The sequence below is a fragment of the Nothobranchius furzeri genome, chromosome 12 (genome assembly GCF_043380555.1).
Source record: "Nothobranchius furzeri strain GRZ-AD chromosome 12, NfurGRZ-RIMD1, whole genome shotgun sequence".
Classification (NCBI taxonomy): Eukaryota; Metazoa; Chordata; class Actinopteri; order Cyprinodontiformes; family Nothobranchiidae; genus Nothobranchius; species Nothobranchius furzeri.
The window spans coordinates 2,139,513-2,156,783 of NC_091752.1; the positions used below are offsets into that span (position 1 = coordinate 2,139,513).

A 17,271-nucleotide genomic window follows, 5' to 3' on the forward strand; every position below is an offset into this window, starting at 1 on the left:
ATGAAGCCGAGCATTTCAGTAGGGTAGGGGAAGGGTGGGATTGGTGTTTGTGCGGAGGAGGAAGGTTAGTCGGGGATGTCGCCATGGAAACCTACCGTGGTACTGGTGAAGCGGTTGCTGTAGGCGGTGATGACTCCACATTTGCTACCTGTAAATAGCTGGCAGCCATCGGGCACCCAGGCACAGCTGGTCACCTGGAGGAGGAGGAGTGTGTTTGTGTTTTATTTTTGTTGGGGGGGGGGTTAGACACAGGAAACCAGAACTCTCAGTACTTTTATAGAAGCAGAAAACATACCTGCAAACTCGGAAGGTGTGAAAAGGGTGACAACTGCAGAAATGTTACAATATTATGAAAAGATCTGATCTCGTGTTTGTTCTCCAGCGTCCCTACATCTCCTGGTTCCCGGATCAGTTTGGGATGACTTAAATGAGTAAGAGGTGAAACACTGTCAGTGTTTATGTTAAACTCCAAACTCAACTCCCAAAAAAACACGACAGGCCTCGGGAAATATCTATAAAGGCTGAAAGGACGTGAATCTGCTAAAGTCCTCGACAGAATAACGGTAGTGGTGATTTTGTTTGATTTGAAGAACGTTGAGCTCAGAACCGCTGTGAGATGCTGAAGCAACTGTAGATATTCGTGCTGTAAGGGCTATGCTCCTGCAGCATCAGTGGTTTTAGGCTTGCTGTCTCTGCCACTGTGATTGGTCAAATGACACTAGCCACGTTTACATGTTCACATTTACATGTCTGACATTCAATCTGAATGTTCTGATCCGATACAGCCCGATCGGAATGAAATTTCAATCCGATTGAGAGGTGGTTTTGTCCGATCATCATTCCGATTGACGTGCATGTACACAGCCGTTCGGATTGTTGGAGTAAAACAACGCCCACTGTGCATGTGTGCAGCAGCTAGCGAGTCTCCCTGCTGTCATCTAGACTACCGGACTTAAATAGACGAGCGCCGGCTTTTGAATATGATGGCAAGCGTCCCCGTTTCAGTAATATCTAATCCAGAATTTGCATTTTGTGGAAGAAAAATAAAAAATCTGATTATTGCACAAATCCTTCGACAAGCATGTTCAAGTCTGAACTGGAAACACGCAGAACCGTTTTGGGTTTGCAGCACGGATCCCCATTTCTGTGAACGCAGCAGCTGCTTCTGCAGCAGGTGGATGGAGACGAGCTCGTAAAGAAGAGCGGGTAACATCGGTGAAGGAGGATGATGCTGAGTATGAAAACATCCTCAGTTGAATATTCTGGGCGAGTGTGTAAACACGCGTGAACGCAGATGAGATGCGGTTTGTTTATTAGCACACGACGGACACAGGCTTCTCCTGTTATTTAGTTTGAACCAACGCTTCTCAACAGTTTCAGCTGATCGTCACATTTTATTTATAATAAGCCACAACCGAGCTCGGTAATGAACCCCCTCCCCGCGGACCAGCTAATCAATAGGCAGAGACGAGGATAACCCTTCCTTGTTTTATTATTGTAAATAATAAATCGCAGCAATGCGTAAACCTGCAGTTATTCACTGAAGGAAACACAACTTCTATGAGCAAAATGAAAACATGAGATTATGAATCAGGAATGCAGGAAGAATTGTTATTTATGTTTTTACATTTTTCATTTCGTTTCATGACCTTTGTTTACTATTTTATTTCCGGAAAAGAAAACTGCGCATGGTCAACCTATTTAATCCGACTGAATAATTGGTGCATATGAAATCACGGCGTGATCGGATCATTTCCATTAGTGTCCATGTAAACAGAGATTCCAGATTTCCGGTCAACCGAGATTTGAATCGGATTGGGGAAAAGTGGCGCATGTGAACGTGGCTAACGTGTGACTGACACACTACAGCAAAGATAGTTTGTGAACAAGATAAATTGCCTCCTTTCTCTGACTGGTTTTTATAAAGAGTGAGTGAAACCCGACAGAAGACCCCCCCCCCCCGGGAAAACTATTCGGATCTATACAATTCATGTGAACGAACTTTTTGGCTTCCAAAAAGGGTGATGTTCTCCAAAAAGCAACAAGTTTGCAGGTATGAGAAAAGAAGAGGACATTTTTTTATTTCCTGATCTGAACTCCAGCAGGCAGGTGTCTACTCACCTGGTGGAGCTGTGAACACTGAATGAAGTTGATCGGTGGTTCGCTCTGCTTGCTCTTCAGCCTTAATATGTTGTCTGCGTAGTGCCAGCTCAAGATGGCCGACCACTGGATGTCAGTGCTATGCATGCTGCGCACACCTGAGGAGCCGAGGACATTAGGTTTAATGGAAGCGGCGGTGGGAATCTCGCGCCGGTCGTCCAGCCCGTGTCCTACCCTGCTCCTTGCTGTAAATCATCATGAGGCAGAAGTGGCGCGACAGGCCGCAGATGGCTCGGGTCGGCAGAGCCAGCAGGGATCCGAAACACTCCCCGTGAGGCTGGCTGAAGCACACCACCGGATCCGGAGCAGAGGGGGAGCCCACGTACTCACCCCACTTCAGGCCTTTGATCCACAACAGCGGGCTCTGTGAGACAGGAAATGGGAAAAGGTGAGCAGCCAGTGAGAACATCAGCACACAGCCGGCTGAGGGAGCCACTTCTGTTACCGGGCAGATGATCTCCTTAGCTTGTTCTCTGGTTTCTCTGAAGGCCAGCTGGACCAGGAGCCCCATGGCTGCGGGCAGCTCCCCCTCCATCGTGAGTTTAGGTGCTGCCCTGCTGGAGTGAGAGGCGCTGAAGAGCTGCCTGGGTGTCTGACCGTACGTTTTGATCATCGTCTCCAGGGCTCGTCGCTGGACTGGGTCCTCCACAGCAGACACGTCCATGCCAAAATAAGTCTGTGAAAACGAAGTGAGTGTAAGTGGCAACCAAAAGGCTGTTGGAACACGATAAACGGAACAGCGAGCTGTTGCTCACAGCCGGATGGAAGACGTTGATGGCCTGGACGGCCGCTTTGCCCTTCTGCTTGAGCCCAAACACCAAGTCGATCCACTGACACAAGGTCTGGGACACCTGGTCCGACTCCAGCGCCTGTCGGTGGATCAGGATAAACAGACGGGGGTCGTTGCGAGCCCACGGGGGAAGATTCACATGATTCACCCTCTCACCATTCTGACGGACCCCAAAATCAAAACCTGCAACAAGCAAAACAATGTTTAAAAGCACATTTATGATCACACGGATGAAGAAGTGTATGAATGAATAATCACCCTCTCTGTTAACCAGGAATTCCGGGAGGTAGAAAAACTCCGGGATGAGCTCTTTAACGTCTGTCATGGACTCGTAGGAGGACAGACGCCACGTGGTGTTCATGGAGTGAAAGGTCCGGTCTGGGATATCAAAGCTCTGGTCTAGATGAAAAACAAAATAAATACATTTCAGACTGGGATCTGGTGGAAAACATCTCCTTTCATGATGTTAAACACGACGCCTGCTGAATACATTTGCAACCACATGAAAAGATGCCTCAGAAGATCAGAGAGGAGGGACTGATAATCAAAAACACGAGGAAAGGTCAGGGGGCTGATCAGAGGACAACGTGGTAAAACACACGGCTCACCCTGGTAGGCCAGAAACATCTTGGTGAAGGGAGGCATTCGGACCAGGAAGTGCAGAACCGTGCCGCTGTTGGAGTAGTGGGAGCCGTAGTGGTACGGCAGGACAGGAGGCATGGGGTCATCCTCACGAATGCCCTTTTTGTACTCCTCCTCCAGGTACTGCGCAAAGATCCCACCTTTAATGAATCGTCTTTGTCTCAGGAGTTAGATAAAGAACCCGAACATACCCTGTAGTTGTCAACGTAGCGATCCTCCTTCTCCTTTGACTGGACCGCAATGGGTTTGATTAAGTTCCTGCGAGACAAACGCGTGAGACGTGTTTTTCAGGAGCAAAACTTTTACGGTTTCTTATGGCGGCCCACACCGACCTGTAGATGTTCACGTCCTGCAGGTCCAGCGTCTCGCTGGTGTAATCTCGCAGGATGAAGGGGAACACCGGGTACTGCATGAGGTCGTTGAACGAACGACCCGCGTGCTTGTTCAGATGAGTGAGGTACTCAAAGTTGGTGATCTGACCCGAGCTCCACAGCTGCGTGAGCGCTGAGATGTTCCCGTGCTCCAGCAGGTTGGGAAGGTCGGAGGTCAGGATGTTGTGGTAGACGTCATCTCGGAACTAAAGCCAGAACACACGTCTGAGACTCATCTACCAGAAGAACGCTGCGTTTCATTTTCCAGACCAACTCAGAATTTCTCTCAGGCTAACAAACTGAAATCGTCTTTGTTTTACGTCGACTCAGAGAAAACTTTTAAAGGGGTCCCAGAACAACATTTTTTAAATTATATTCAGTTTATTTATATAGCACCAATCCACAACATGTCACTTTACAGTTGAACCTACTGCAGTGCACTAGGTTTAGTTCATTATTGAAATCTCTTTTTCCATGAAAGGAAGCCCAGTTGCACAGTTTTCTCTAATCTCCGACCAATTTTCAAAATTACCACTTTTAATCAAAGGTTCTTGAAAAAAAACATGCATGATGCAATGACCATCAAGTAATGGACATTTTCCAGTCTGGGTTTAGACAACAGCATAGCACTGAAACTGCTCGTGCGCGTGTGTTTAACGACATCTTTCTTGGTTGAGATTCAGGGTTCCATGTGGTTCTGGTACTTCTTGATCTACCTGCAGCCTTTGATATGATTAATCATAACATCCTGGTCTCCAGACTACACACACGGGCTGGCATCTCAGGTTTGGCTCTCAGCCAGTTTTGGCCTTACTTTTCTAACAGGACCCTCAGAGTCATGCTGGACAACTACTTATCCCAGACGGTCTCCCTTCCCTGGGGGGTCCCTCAAGGTTCCATCCTCGGCCCGTTACGGTTCTCCCTCTATATTCTGCCTATGAGGGGCATCATGGACGTAATTTTGGGGGGGGGGACAGGGGGACATGTCCCCCCCACTTTTTCCAAAGTCAAGGTTTGACCCCTGCACTTTTTACCATCCAAAAACAACATTACGCTATATTAAATTGACACTAGTTGAGCTCTAGGACCAAGCAGAAAACAACCATTTGTGTTGAAGCCTGTTTCCCATTAGAGCATACTGTAAAGACCCCCCCCCCTCCGTGTCCCCCCCACTTCTTAAGTGAAAATTACGTCCATGAGGGGCATTCTCGGACAGCATGCCATTTCATACCACTTACATGGAGACAATCCAAATCTACTTTTGGCCTAAACCCACTGACTCCACTACATCTCTGTTTGATCGTCTTCATGATGTCAATGAATGGCTGGCCAAAAACGTTCTCCTAATGTAACCTCTACTGTTTCCAGCCTTGGGAGTAGGAATGGGCCCGGTTCTGAAGGCGGACGCTTAGGTCAGTAGCACAGTGAAGTCCTGTTTCTACCATCTTAGGTGAATTTCTAAATTAAAGCCTATCCAAACATTTAGACATGCTGGTCAGGAATGGCCTGGACTTTTTGGTACATGTGACACCCACGCTGCTTTTATCCAATGAAGTAAATGTGGTTTTGATATGTTGTTAGTGGGGTTTTCTCAGACTGTTAAAGGCACTGAGCTGCACTGATTTTAAAGTTGAGAATAAACCAAGAAAGGTAAAAACTGCCTCATTTTCCCCTATAAAAATACCACACTATATCAGCTAGTATGCTAAATTGTTATCTGGTCATGTAGGTGCTTAAAGCTTGGTTTATGCTTGACGCATTTACTTTCCGCGCGGTGATGCGGCTCGCGGCTGGAACGCGCTTCACAACTCGCAGCGTTTATGGTTCATGCGGCTCGTCTCTGCGGTGAGCCAATATTCTCCCAAACTGTAGGGGGCAGCATGGAGCTCTACGGCATGCATCCAACACTACACCATAGTAGAAGTAGAAATTACTGTTTACAACATGGCATTCCAGCATTTTCAACAGCGTCCTCGTCTTTTCCGACAGTGCGAGCTGTTTCTCTCCAACAATTATTAACAACATGTTGATCACGGTGATCTCTGAGAGCTGAATGATACAAATGTCTGTATTTACCAACCTCTGCCATACTAGTTCTTGCCGGTCCGCCATGTTTTTCCGCATCCGACCGTCCGCGTGGTTAGAAATTTTCCGAGGTGCGCGTTGCGGAAATTCTGGGCCGTGCGGAGATGCGGTGGAGGGGCGTGGTTGTTAAAATAACGCAACTTTTCCGCGCGGAGCCGTGCGGACCTCGCGGACGCGTCAAGCATAAACCAACCTTTACGTTGGGAATGATATTAGAAAAGGTGCCAACAACAGGTTAAAATTGTAAAAAAAATCTATGTTTTTATGGTTATTTGACAGGATTTGTCGCGTGCGGTGTTATGTCATTTTTCTGCGACCGTCAGATTCTGTGATTCTTGGGGGGGGGGGGCTAAAGAAACGGGATTGGACCGTAGAATTTATTTTCCCAAATTACAGCGAGCTTGAATGGCTTTTCCAAAAACATCCACTGCATCAGCAATGAGCTATCGGCTGGAGTATGGAGACCACAGATCTCATGTTTTTATGTGCTGCATGTCCTGGCGTTTATTTCATGACTGAATATTTTTGGTGTTTCGCCTCACCTTGGTGGTGTCAAAGGCTAACAGTAAGGTCCTGCCGTTGGTGAGGAAGATCTCCACAGCATTGTCTCTCAGCTGCCACCATCGCTTGTGCACCTCCTTGATTTCCTCATAAGTCCAGGAGAAAGAAGGAGCCTCTGTCTCTCCGTGGAGGCTCTGTGTAAACACATTTAGTGTTAGCTAGCCATTTCACGTAACACCATCCCACTGGGAAATGACGAACGGCTGTTTACCTGGCTGTCATGAGCATCTGCGGCATTGTCCTCCACAAAGTACATCCCGGACTTTCCTGAGGGAGAACAGAGTGAGTGAAGATGAAAGGTTTGAGGGCATTAAGATGCTGCCTTGTGGATGTTGGCGCCTCACCGAGCAGCAACTCCCCTGCGGTCTCCCTGGAGGGAGCCACGCTGGTGCAGCGTCTCGTGAACCTGAGGATGGAGATGAGCGTTCCTCAGTGTTGCAGAAATCATTTTAAAATTCCAGACCGAACTGATGAAGAAGAGCCGTACCTGATGGACTCGCTGGTGGCTTTGTCTTTAACGGTGGAGGAGAAGGAGGAATGAGTCTTATCCTCAAACAGGAAGGACAGCGGCGGCTTCACCGGCTCTGAAGGCAGCACGAGGATCAGATTAATAAAGAGACACATCAGAGCTGAAGCCAGTTCCTCAAAAGAGACTTTATTCACCTTCAGGCTTCCGTCTGTCCTTCAGCAGGTATTTGTTTGGGATGGTGAGGAAGCATCTCTGCAGCCGCCGGCGCTCCCGGTTTGGCCCTTCGGTGGGGTCCAACTGCCAGGACGTTGGGTAGGACGTCTGGTCATACCACACAGCTCTGAAACAAACCATTGCACCCAACTTTGATGCTTTGATGCATTTCTCATATCTTGTTTGCTGGGTTTTTGTTGTGATGCGGTGAGCTAAGAGAGAGACGCTCCGACCCACCGGTCATGGGTCAGCTGCTGCACCAGCTCCTGCCAGTGGCGACTGGCGCTCAGGTCCGTCTTGTACAGGCTCCTGATGTGCTGGATGACTTTCTTTCTCTCGATGCCTTGGCGCAGCGACACATTTTGAGTAATATCGGCAGCAATCTTGGAAATGTCCTTGGACTTTCCATCCAGCCTCTGAATAAGACTGTGTAGGAACAAGAAAGATGATTCACACCCATCGTTAATCTGATATCCGAGGAAATGAAGCCTTTACTCACTTTTTCTGAGCGTTAGACATCTTCTTTTCCCATGCCACTTTACTCGTTTTCTCTTCTGCTTCATACTTGAACTTTTCCTGCAGATTTAAAAGCAAATGGGAATAAATGGATAATAAAAACGGCTTTTCTGAGGAGTCATTCAGCTTTTGAAGGCCCCCCCCACCCCACCTCTTTTATGGCCTTGAGCAGGTCCTGTTTGTGCGGCACGTTGGGCGGGATGCAGCGATGACCGCACAGCTTCAGAGACGTCATGAACACGCCCACGGCGTTCTTCTCGTCTTTACTCAGGTCGTCCTTGTGATCGTGCAGCATCTCGTACAGGTACAGAGACAACTTTGGCCCGTGCTGAAGAAAATAAAATAAAATAAATACCAGATTAACTAAATACATTAAAATAAAGTGAATCAAGTCTTTTCGAACATAGCTGCTAACTTTATGGAGGATTCCTGGGAGAATCATAAAATTCTGACCCAAAATCTGAGGTAAATCAGGCCTTTACTGAGGAATTTCCACTGTTTGGTTAAGTTATTGACAGAAGAATTTACTTATAGTACACACTTGCAGAAAAATAAAGAGAAGCTGGTGGAGAAACTATTTTTGAAGGTTCTCTAGATAACAAGTGCTGCAGTACATCTTTAAGGGTTTTCTACGGTCCGTATTCTGATCAAACAGTGAAAAATCCTGTTTTACAGGGTTAGGGTTAGGGTTAGGTCGAACCCTAACCCTTTCAGATCCTGGCTCAGAAACCCGGTTTTACCTGTAACGTTTCAAATAATTAATTAGCCGCCATCGTTGACAAGAATCTATTCAGACCAGAGCAATCGGTGTCTACTACTTTTACATTCACCTCTAGACCAGGGCTAAGGCTCTCTTTCAGGATATCCAAATGTTTGGGATCAAACACGAACTCCAGCGCCTCCTTCCTGTCGCTCAGTGGGAGTGCAGGGCTGAGCGTGTGCACCAGAAGACGTCCTACTTGGACTCTAAACGTGTCCCGACAGGACCACAGGATTCTTCTCCACTGGTGATTCGGTGCTCCGCCGCGACCCGTGCTGCCCTGTGAACCCACAGGGCCAAAAGTCACTCACGAGATTTAAAAGAGGCGAAACGAAAAAGCTCCTAAAGATCCTACCAGGCTGATTTTGATCCCGTCCATCATGAGTCTGAGGACGTCTTTTTGAAAGCTCTTCTTGTTGGCGGGCGGCAGGGTGAAGGGTGTCGGAGAGTGAGGGACAGAGGAGGAAGAGGAGCTCTCTTCGTGTGGCTGTTCGCCTGGTTCTGGTGTAAGGAGCTGGTGGTCCGGCGAGTCCGGAATATTCAGCAGGTCGAATAAATCCTCGCTCACGTCTGAAACGAGTTAATTTAGATTAGATTAGATTAGAGAGCAGGTGGTGACGATCAGAACAAAATGTTCATCAGGGATGTTTCCCACCGTAGTAAATGAGTCTGTTGACAGCAAGAACCACGAGTCTCTGCAGCCGCTGGACGAACTCGGTCTCGCTGGCTCGGATGGGGTTTTCCTGGCTCATCCTCCTCTGCATCATCTGGTGAAGCTCGTCGCTGGCTACGGAACGCATCCGCATCAGGAGGGAGTCGGTCTGGGCCAGGGAGAATCGCCGCCGACCTGCAAGCGGAATAAATCTTTGTGTTCAGCTTCTTTAAAAATAAAAACAAGAAGATAAATATCAGAGTAACAGGGTTCCTGCTTTTCAAAACCCTGTGAGGTAAAGCATCTTATTAAATTCACTCAGTCCAAATGCTTCACGCTGACTCAGGTAAGCATTCGAGCACGCAGACACACACATGAAGGCACCAGCAGCTCCACTGGGTACTGGGCGAGTTAATCCCCCTCATGGAGGTGAGGGTTAGGGAGAGAGGAAAATCACTGCAAACATAGGAGACAGCCCCCCATGATGCGGGGGCATGACCTCATATGTGGACCCAGCTACCTGCATCACAGTGGAGCATGTATGACGGAGCGCCGGCGGGGGAGGGGAGGGGGGAGTCCTGGGACAGGAAGCTGAAGGGAGGGGACATGGGGATCTGGCCGTAGGAGCAGTAGTGCTGTCGGGGAATGCGGGGGATAATGGAGTCTTTCACGGCAATGGAACCTTGGGATCGGGATGAGAGGATGGATGAACCCAATGAATTCTGCAGACGGACAGGACCAGCCCGGCTTCTGCTGCAGCGTCGCCTGGCTGCACTCACCTGCTATGCTCCGACGCTTCTGATAGATGGTAGGATGCGGGGAGCTGGGTGTGCTGACGGAACCGCTCAGCTTCTGGGGTTCCTGGTTGGCCGTGGACTTTATGAACTCGATCGCTGACTGGAGGACTCTGAACTGCAACGCCACGGCCATTTCTGGGAAAACAGATGTGACCATTTCAGATTATAACAATAAAATGGACAGAATTATGAAAAGTGTCAGCTCAGAGGCCCAGTCCTCACCCTGAGTGCGGCGCATCTTGCTGGTTTGCATGAAACCCAGCAAAGAAACAAGGTCTTCGATGATGCGGAAGTACTGGGACCCCGAAGAGCTGCAGGAGTGGATCGTCACGGCGACTAACATCTGTTGGATGTCACACACCAGGAGCTTGTAGTCGTTCAGGGGAATACTGCAGGGAGAGAGCGAGAGTGAGAGAGAGGCATCACAGGAAGTCAGACACGTAAGATCGACCCACAACAAAAAGGATAAATGGTTTAATTCTTGGTTCGCTGGTTCAACACAAAACCAGTGGAGGTGTGTGGACGAATCCCTCTGGTTGCCAGCAGCCGTACCTGTTCTCCATGCCATTTAGAGTGGAGAGGGTGTTAAAGAGCACGTAGAGCAGCCCGTGGTCGAGCAGGATGTCGGCCAGCTTGGGGCAGGCGTTGACGAGCTGCAGCAGCATACAAAGGATGTTGTGCACCAAAGAGTTCTCATAGAGGGAGTTCTCAATAAGACCCAGCACTGGGATTATACAGCGCCTCCTGAAGGGGGAAATACGTTCCATTTCTTCCAGGTCCAGACTGGAGAACAACACAAGACAGAGCATTCACAAACATCATTCTGTTTGTAGACAGAATAATGATGAGGAGAAGCAGATCGACCACGCTGGACGTGTCGTGCCTGAACTCACTCTTCCTCCAGGCTCATCTGCCTTCCGAACAGCATTTCCAGGAAGCATTCGAGCAGCCCCTGGCTGCCCTGGTGGATGTACAGCTGGTTGGCCAGCAGCGAGAAGCCGTGGTTCTTCAAAAACTTCTCTTTCTGCTCTTTGAGAGCTCTGCTGAAGTATGCATCCAGCAGCTTGGAGAGAAGATGGGAAGATAAGTACATCAATGCACCTGATTTATAACTCGCAACACTGAACGAGGCTGGTCACATGTTTGAACTGCTGCCTTTCCCCGTGATGCCTGAGCATGCTTTCATTTTAAAATAGCTCTATTAAATAAGACCAAATAAATACATTTATGAATTAAATAAAAATTAGTCAGGCTTCCTCATTTAATTATTTCTTTTTTTTACCAGGTGTTTAACTCAAATAGGTAATACTGACGCTAATACTGACAAGGTAACCTTCTAAGCTGGTGTGTAAGTATTGACAGAGGGCGCTAAAGTGACCTCCTGCTCTACCATCGGAGGGATTTCATGAAGAAGAAACCAACCTTCATGACTCCTTGCTGGATGAGGGATGAGGAGTGATTGACCTGGACGATGAGTGCCTCTGGTTGGATCAGCTTGTCCATCACCTCCTCAAGCATGAGGTCAGGCAGCAGCAGCAGGACGCCCCTCAGAAGATCATAGAGTCCACAGCAGATCAGAACCAAGCAGTCCTCTGTGCTGGACCTGAGGCAAACAACACAAGTGCTAATTACTGACACATTTCCAGTTCTGTGGCATTTTCAACACAATCGAAGAAGGCTCCGCACCTGTCGTTGGACTCGGTCTTGCTGTGTGCCCTGTCGTAGCCGGGAGAGTAGGTGTAGCTTTCCCAGTCTTCAGGGATGGAGCCTCGATCAGCAGCGGTGGGCCAGCGGCCGACAGTCAACGAGCCATTTGGAAACGGGAAAGCTAGGCCCAAACTTGTCAGATTGCTGTGGCTCCTTTGGAAAGACTGAATCCCTTTCAGGCTGTCGGGGCGGCGTGGTGCCTCATCGCTGGCCCAATCGAACCTGTCCTCGGACTCCAACACTCCAACGCTGCCCTCGGCCAGACTGTCCACTTCCGCTGCCTCGTCCCGCTCCTCCTCCACGCTGATGGACGGGGTGCGAGGTGCAGCACCCTCTACCGCTTCGCAGATGGTCTTCGCTGACTCGCAGCTGCTGAGGAGCTGCGCGTCACCGCCAACCTTCTTGAGGGTCTCTGTGCTGCCGAGAGTTTGCTGAGAAGTCAGAGAGACCCTGTCTCCTTCAGCCGCTTCACTCGAGCTGCCATGTCCAAGCCGAAGCGTTAGGAGGGGAGAGGAGTACGGGGATGGAGCCAAACTCGGAGGGCGTAGTGACTGGGAATCGCCTCCATGTTCAGGGGAAGCAGCCTGCAGATGGCCTGGAAAACAGGAATTTATTATAGGTGATTTGACTTTAGAAAGGAATATGAACAATATCTGTGGTAAAACAAATTAAAACATGTTTTCTTTACAACAAATGTTGAGGGATGTCCAATTAAACAGAGATGTCCATTTCCTTAAAGGGACTTTACGGAGGTTTGAATTTTTATGCTCGCGATCGCCCCCTCAGGCCAAAAGCGTAAAGGCAGCTTCAATAGTAGGCTCGTGCACGAGGCGTGCATGCTGTACGTGCACACTCCTTCACAAAAATAACAGCTGAGACAGTCCCGTGTGTGTGTGTGTGTGTGTGTGTGTGGCCCGGAGGACAGAGGACAGGAGAACGAGCAGCTAATTAATTAAATAATGTGGTTCTGTACCTTTCTCTTCAGCACAGCCGACAAAGGTTTATGATGGGTCAGTCCTCCTGCATGCTCAGATCATTCCCTTCCCTTGCTTGAAAAATTGTTCCAAAATGAAAGTTGAACCCACATCTTTTTTATCTGTGAATTCAATGCCGTTCGGCGAGTCTCAAATAAAAATTTGGGCGTCTTACTGTAAAAAAAATATACCATTAATGTAAAAAAGAAACTCTAAATAAATTATGTTCACATTCAGAATCGAACACGGGTCTTCCGCATGGGAGTCCGACGTCTTACTAGGTGAGCTAAAGCGTCGGTGACGTCATCTGTATCTGTAACATTTATATCCTTGATGACAGCTGAAACAACGTTCAAAGAACGGTTCGGAGTGAAAATGGCTATTTTGTTGCTAATTTGCAGGAAATATCTAGAAGAAAGTTCTACAGAAAGTAGCTAAGGGTCCTCAGAAATGTAGCTAGCTTTGTCACTAGGCGGTAGGAACAGCGACAAAGACTAAAGCTACGGATAGCAAATGCTACGGGCGATGCCTGAGCGTGAACGCGCATGAAGCAGCCTGCTCGACCCGAGCATCTCTCTTTTTCTGTGATTTTACAGAAAAACAGGCAATCACAGTAAAAATGCCAGGGCTCATTCTACAGGACCAGGGCGTTGCAGGAGAACGTATGAAGAAGACATTTATTATTTCTACACATGTTTTGGCTGTCACACTTCCATAAATATATATTTTTAGATCATTTTTTCTTAGACATGTGAAACTTATGTAAATGCATTTCTTCAAAGGGAACATTACAGATCGGCTGCTTTTCAGCTCCAAAGGTTGGTATTTAATTGTGTCTTGTGTCCTGCACTGCGTTGAGGTCACGTTCACTCCGCTGCAGCAGAAGTACCTTCGTGAGGAGCATCGGTGAAAACAGTCGGGGAGAGAGACACCACAGAGCTGCTGGCAGACTTCCCTCCACTGTTGGAGTGTTGTCTCAAAAACATAATGGACTGCACCTTCTCCTGGTACAGCTTCCCATCTGACAAAGACATCAAAAAGAATTGGGTGGGTTAAGCTGATGGTGCTTTAATACAGACGTGTCTGTCAGCCACTCTGCTTCCTGACCTATGTGTAGAGAAAAGTAGAAGCTGGATGGTGTGTGACAGACGTAGGTGTTGGTGGGCGGGTGAACAGCCAGCAGGAAGTTACAGATCAGCTTTAGCAGATTTATGTCAGGAGGAGAGCCCAGGACCTCCTGGATGATCTTGATGAAGGACAAACACACTTCCTGAGGGATGGCAGTCAGATGCTCGTCTCGATGCTCCTTAAGGAAAACGAAAAGTTCTTAGTATGCCAGTTTGAGAAGAATCTGGGTCTGGGAACAGAAGCGTAGCATACCTGTAGCACCTGGCATGTGAGCAGGAAGCGATGAACTATCTCAGCATTTAGGAACTGACGAATGTTGTACACCTGATGAGGGTGACGCACCCGGATGAGGATCTCCAAAGCAGCAAGGAGGGTTTCCCACACGCCACACTACAAAGTGGAGTTATAGCTGTGAGACCATCAAACAACACGATCTTTTACTACCCGTTAAGAATGTGTGTCATTATTGTTTATTAGCTCTTATCGATAAAATGAAAACAGTCAGAGACAGATATAAATTAGCCAAAACATTATTAACTGACTTTTTTTGTTACCAGTTATTTATATTTAATACTTGGTTGGTTTACTGATTTGTTTGATTAGTTAAATGCTTGATTGTAATCAGAGCAGTGCACAAAGTTAAGATTCAATTGTTGTTTGAATTCGTGTTCAAAAACTGATCAGGTTCAGACTTGTTGTGCACCTACTGTTGTGACGTTTAAGCAGGCAAACAAGTAAATAATAATAATATTCATCAAATACAGGCCATCAAATAAAGCGGAAAACCTCTAGATCAACAGACCGCAACCTCTACATATGAGCACCAGCAGCAGAAAAACCCATATCGGTGGCTCTTCAGTCAGAGCCACTTTTATGCTTTTTGATTAGCTGTGGTTCAAATTCAAAGATACTTTATTAATCCCAGAGGGAAATTAGAGTTTCAGTACACACAATTCAGAGGTCAGACATACATGGGCAAGACACAGGACAAGAATTTGCGACTGTGGTCATTCGCAACCCTGAGTCGTGCTACCTTAATAGAGATCAGAGGGTTTCATGAGGATTGGTTCAGGTGGAGGGAAAAAAGGCACTTCAGAGTTACCCGCCACCAGGAGGGCAGCTTTGCTCTGCAAAAAACACCTCAGACAGATATGCAACAGACTTCAGACATCACACAACATAAGTGTCCACTAGGTGGGGTGGTGGGTTTGGGACTATCCACACTTCAGTTCCTGCAGCCACTACAAGCAGCGCATGTCACCTCAGTCTGAACAGGGGGAGGAGCATTGAGGGTTGGAGGGTTGCAGTGACCCTGGAATGATTCGGCGGCCTTCTCGCAGTCCCGCCCAGGCTGGGATAGGAGACAAAGTTGAGTTGCCATAGCGACGGCACATTCCACATATCTTCTGAGGGGGGAGTTTTTGTTGGAGCCTTGCAGGCTCAAGGACACCAGATTCCGATTAGAAATTGTTTTGGGGTAAGACAGAGATAATTTCCTCTTTGTTTTAGAGTTCCTTGGTCCTCAACCTCTCAAAATCCCAATAATGGACATTAATCTATCCCAATCCGTGCTGATTCGTCCACTCTATCCTTGATGGCATCCATCTTTTGTGCCAATGAATGAATCTCGGCCAAAGTCCCAAGCTTACGGTTCATCTCGACAATTATGCGAGTCTGTGAATTCACAGCGCGATGCAAACCATCTCTGAGCTCCGGGATCAGGCCAATATTCCTCGACAGCTCGTTAATTTTCCGGTAAGCCAGATAGCCTCCAAGGCCAATGAGCAGGAAACCTGACACCAACACCACGAATATCCACACGTCTTCAGAGTCCTCCACAGACAGCAGAGATAAACAGATCAAGTTCCACTGTTTCCAGGAGTCCATGATGTGTCCAACTGGGTCTGTACTGGAGGGACATCCGGGAGCCCCTTCTCCCGTTCCCATTGTTGGAAAAATGTTATCAATCGCGTTGAGAGACCAACTGATGAGGTCCATTTTAGTGATTTCAGTTTCCAGTTTCCAGAAAAATGCAGAAGCAGCCGTGCACTCAGCACACAGAGACAGACAAAGGCCTTTAGGATAAGATATGGAGGAGAGGAGGAAAAAAGCGTCTGCACCCGCCAAGAGCCGGAAGAAGAATGTTGACTTCATCTATGACTTTAAAGTAGACATATTACGCAAAACTCACCTTTTGTGCTACTGATGCCTCTATTTAACACTCTAAATGTGAAAAAAACCAGTTCATCCACTTTCTGTGTTTCATTTTAGGATTTATCTGCTTAAAACAAGCCATTTCAAAATGTCCCCGTTTGTGATGTCACAAATGGGGAAAGTAGCTTGTTTAAAATGACAGATCCCTGAAACAGCTCATTCAATAGGATACAAAAAGTGTTATGAATAAAACTGCTTTATGTGAGAGGAATTTTGTCACAAAAACGTTATTAACGTGTTTTAAATCGCACACAGAACTATTACAGCTTGAGAGAAAAAAGTCTGAATATTTCCCCTTTAAGTTTTATTAAAATCCGTCCAGTTAATCCTGAAATATTTTGCTAACAATCCCACACACAAATGCAGAAAAACATAATCTCCCCCTTTTTGCCTTTCAGAAGTGGGTGATGAAAACATCTCTAAACACTAAAGGTTTTGTTTTGGTCCTCACTGACCACATGTTTACCTCAGCCTTGGCCCAGATCTTCCAGTCCAGGAGGATGTATGACAGGAGCCTTATGTCCTGCACCACAGCAACCGACTCAGTGTCCAAATGGAAGTGACCCTCGTCGCCCAGGACGAGGATCGGTCCACTACAACACCCGTCCAGCAAAGTCTAAAAAGACAGAATGTGGCAGAAACACTGTCTCTTAAAAAAAGAGCACACAACCTAATCAAGTACGTGCCTAATTATACTGAAGATTAGTAATGCAGCGTCATGAATGTCCTGTTTTTGACCTAAAGGTCATGCTCTGCTGCGTCTGCTCGAGCAGAGACATAAAGTCTCTGACAGCCTAATCTACATGAGATGGTGACCAAGGTCTTTCATGCACTCTGCTCCTCTGAACTGCTTCACCTCTTTACAGCTCAAGACAAGACGGAGAACTCTCTTGATAAATACGTAATCAAACAACTTTGTTATTGCCAATAATAATGTGAGCCCAATGTTCAATCAATCTGTGAAATAACAATGTTATTACTTGATATTCTAATCCTGTGGTCAGTAATATTTTACAAGTTATTATAATCTTGGACAGCTGCACTAGACACCGATGACACAGAGTAATGCTAAAGTCACATGACACATTTCCTTTTGTCTGATCCAATCAGAACCTTCGTTTCTGGCTAGGCGTGGTTATCTGTGGTGTTTGTATAAACCCTCTTTTGCATTTCAAATTCTGACTCGCCAGTAAACCAAAATATGACAATTATAAAAACTATCCCACGCCACC

At 47.2% G+C, this 17,271-nt stretch overlaps 1 protein-coding gene across 4 annotated transcripts in view; it reads right to left on the reverse strand.

Annotated features, from left to right (window-relative positions):
- lyst (lysosomal trafficking regulator) overlaps window positions 1-17,271 on the reverse strand; it is a 97,698-nt gene that overhangs the window by 13,593 nt on the left and 66,834 nt on the right. For 3 of the 4 annotated variants that reach the window (XM_054749814.2, XM_054749811.2, XM_054749815.2), the window contains exons 19-48: window positions 16,506-16,655; window positions 14,078-14,215; window positions 13,805-14,003; window positions 13,587-13,718; window positions 11,703-12,318; window positions 11,439-11,619; window positions 10,910-11,079; window positions 10,569-10,799; window positions 10,239-10,405; window positions 9,999-10,151; window positions 9,223-9,414; window positions 8,923-9,137; window positions 8,638-8,847; window positions 7,959-8,135; window positions 7,791-7,867; window positions 7,529-7,717; window positions 7,273-7,418; window positions 7,097-7,193; window positions 6,954-7,015; window positions 6,821-6,876; window positions 6,591-6,743; window positions 3,925-4,169; window positions 3,784-3,850; window positions 3,559-3,715; window positions 3,209-3,349; window positions 2,916-3,133; window positions 2,606-2,836; window positions 2,335-2,524; window positions 2,122-2,258; window positions 96-194 (exon numbers count right to left, since the gene is read on the reverse strand). In XM_054749814.2, coding sequence (XP_054605789.2) covers window positions 96-194; window positions 2,122-2,258; window positions 2,335-2,524; window positions 2,606-2,836; window positions 2,916-3,133; window positions 3,209-3,349; window positions 3,559-3,715; window positions 3,784-3,850; window positions 3,925-4,169; window positions 6,591-6,743; window positions 6,821-6,876; window positions 6,954-7,015; window positions 7,097-7,193; window positions 7,273-7,418; window positions 7,529-7,717; window positions 7,791-7,867; window positions 7,959-8,135; window positions 8,638-8,847; window positions 8,923-9,137; window positions 9,223-9,414; window positions 9,999-10,151; window positions 10,239-10,405; window positions 10,569-10,799; window positions 10,910-11,079; window positions 11,439-11,619; window positions 11,703-12,318; window positions 13,587-13,718; window positions 13,805-14,003; window positions 14,078-14,215; window positions 16,506-16,655 — 5,196 coding nt within the window. The remainder of the gene's footprint in view (window positions 1-95; window positions 195-2,121; window positions 2,259-2,334; window positions 2,525-2,605; window positions 2,837-2,915; window positions 3,134-3,208; window positions 3,350-3,558; window positions 3,716-3,783; window positions 3,851-3,924; window positions 4,170-6,590; window positions 6,744-6,820; window positions 6,877-6,953; window positions 7,016-7,096; window positions 7,194-7,272; window positions 7,419-7,528; window positions 7,718-7,790; window positions 7,868-7,958; window positions 8,136-8,637; window positions 8,848-8,922; window positions 9,138-9,222; window positions 9,415-9,998; window positions 10,152-10,238; window positions 10,406-10,568; window positions 10,800-10,909; window positions 11,080-11,438; window positions 11,620-11,702; window positions 12,319-13,586; window positions 13,719-13,804; window positions 14,004-14,077; window positions 14,216-16,505; window positions 16,656-17,271) is intronic. The other variant, XM_054749812.2, reaches the window with a different exon arrangement.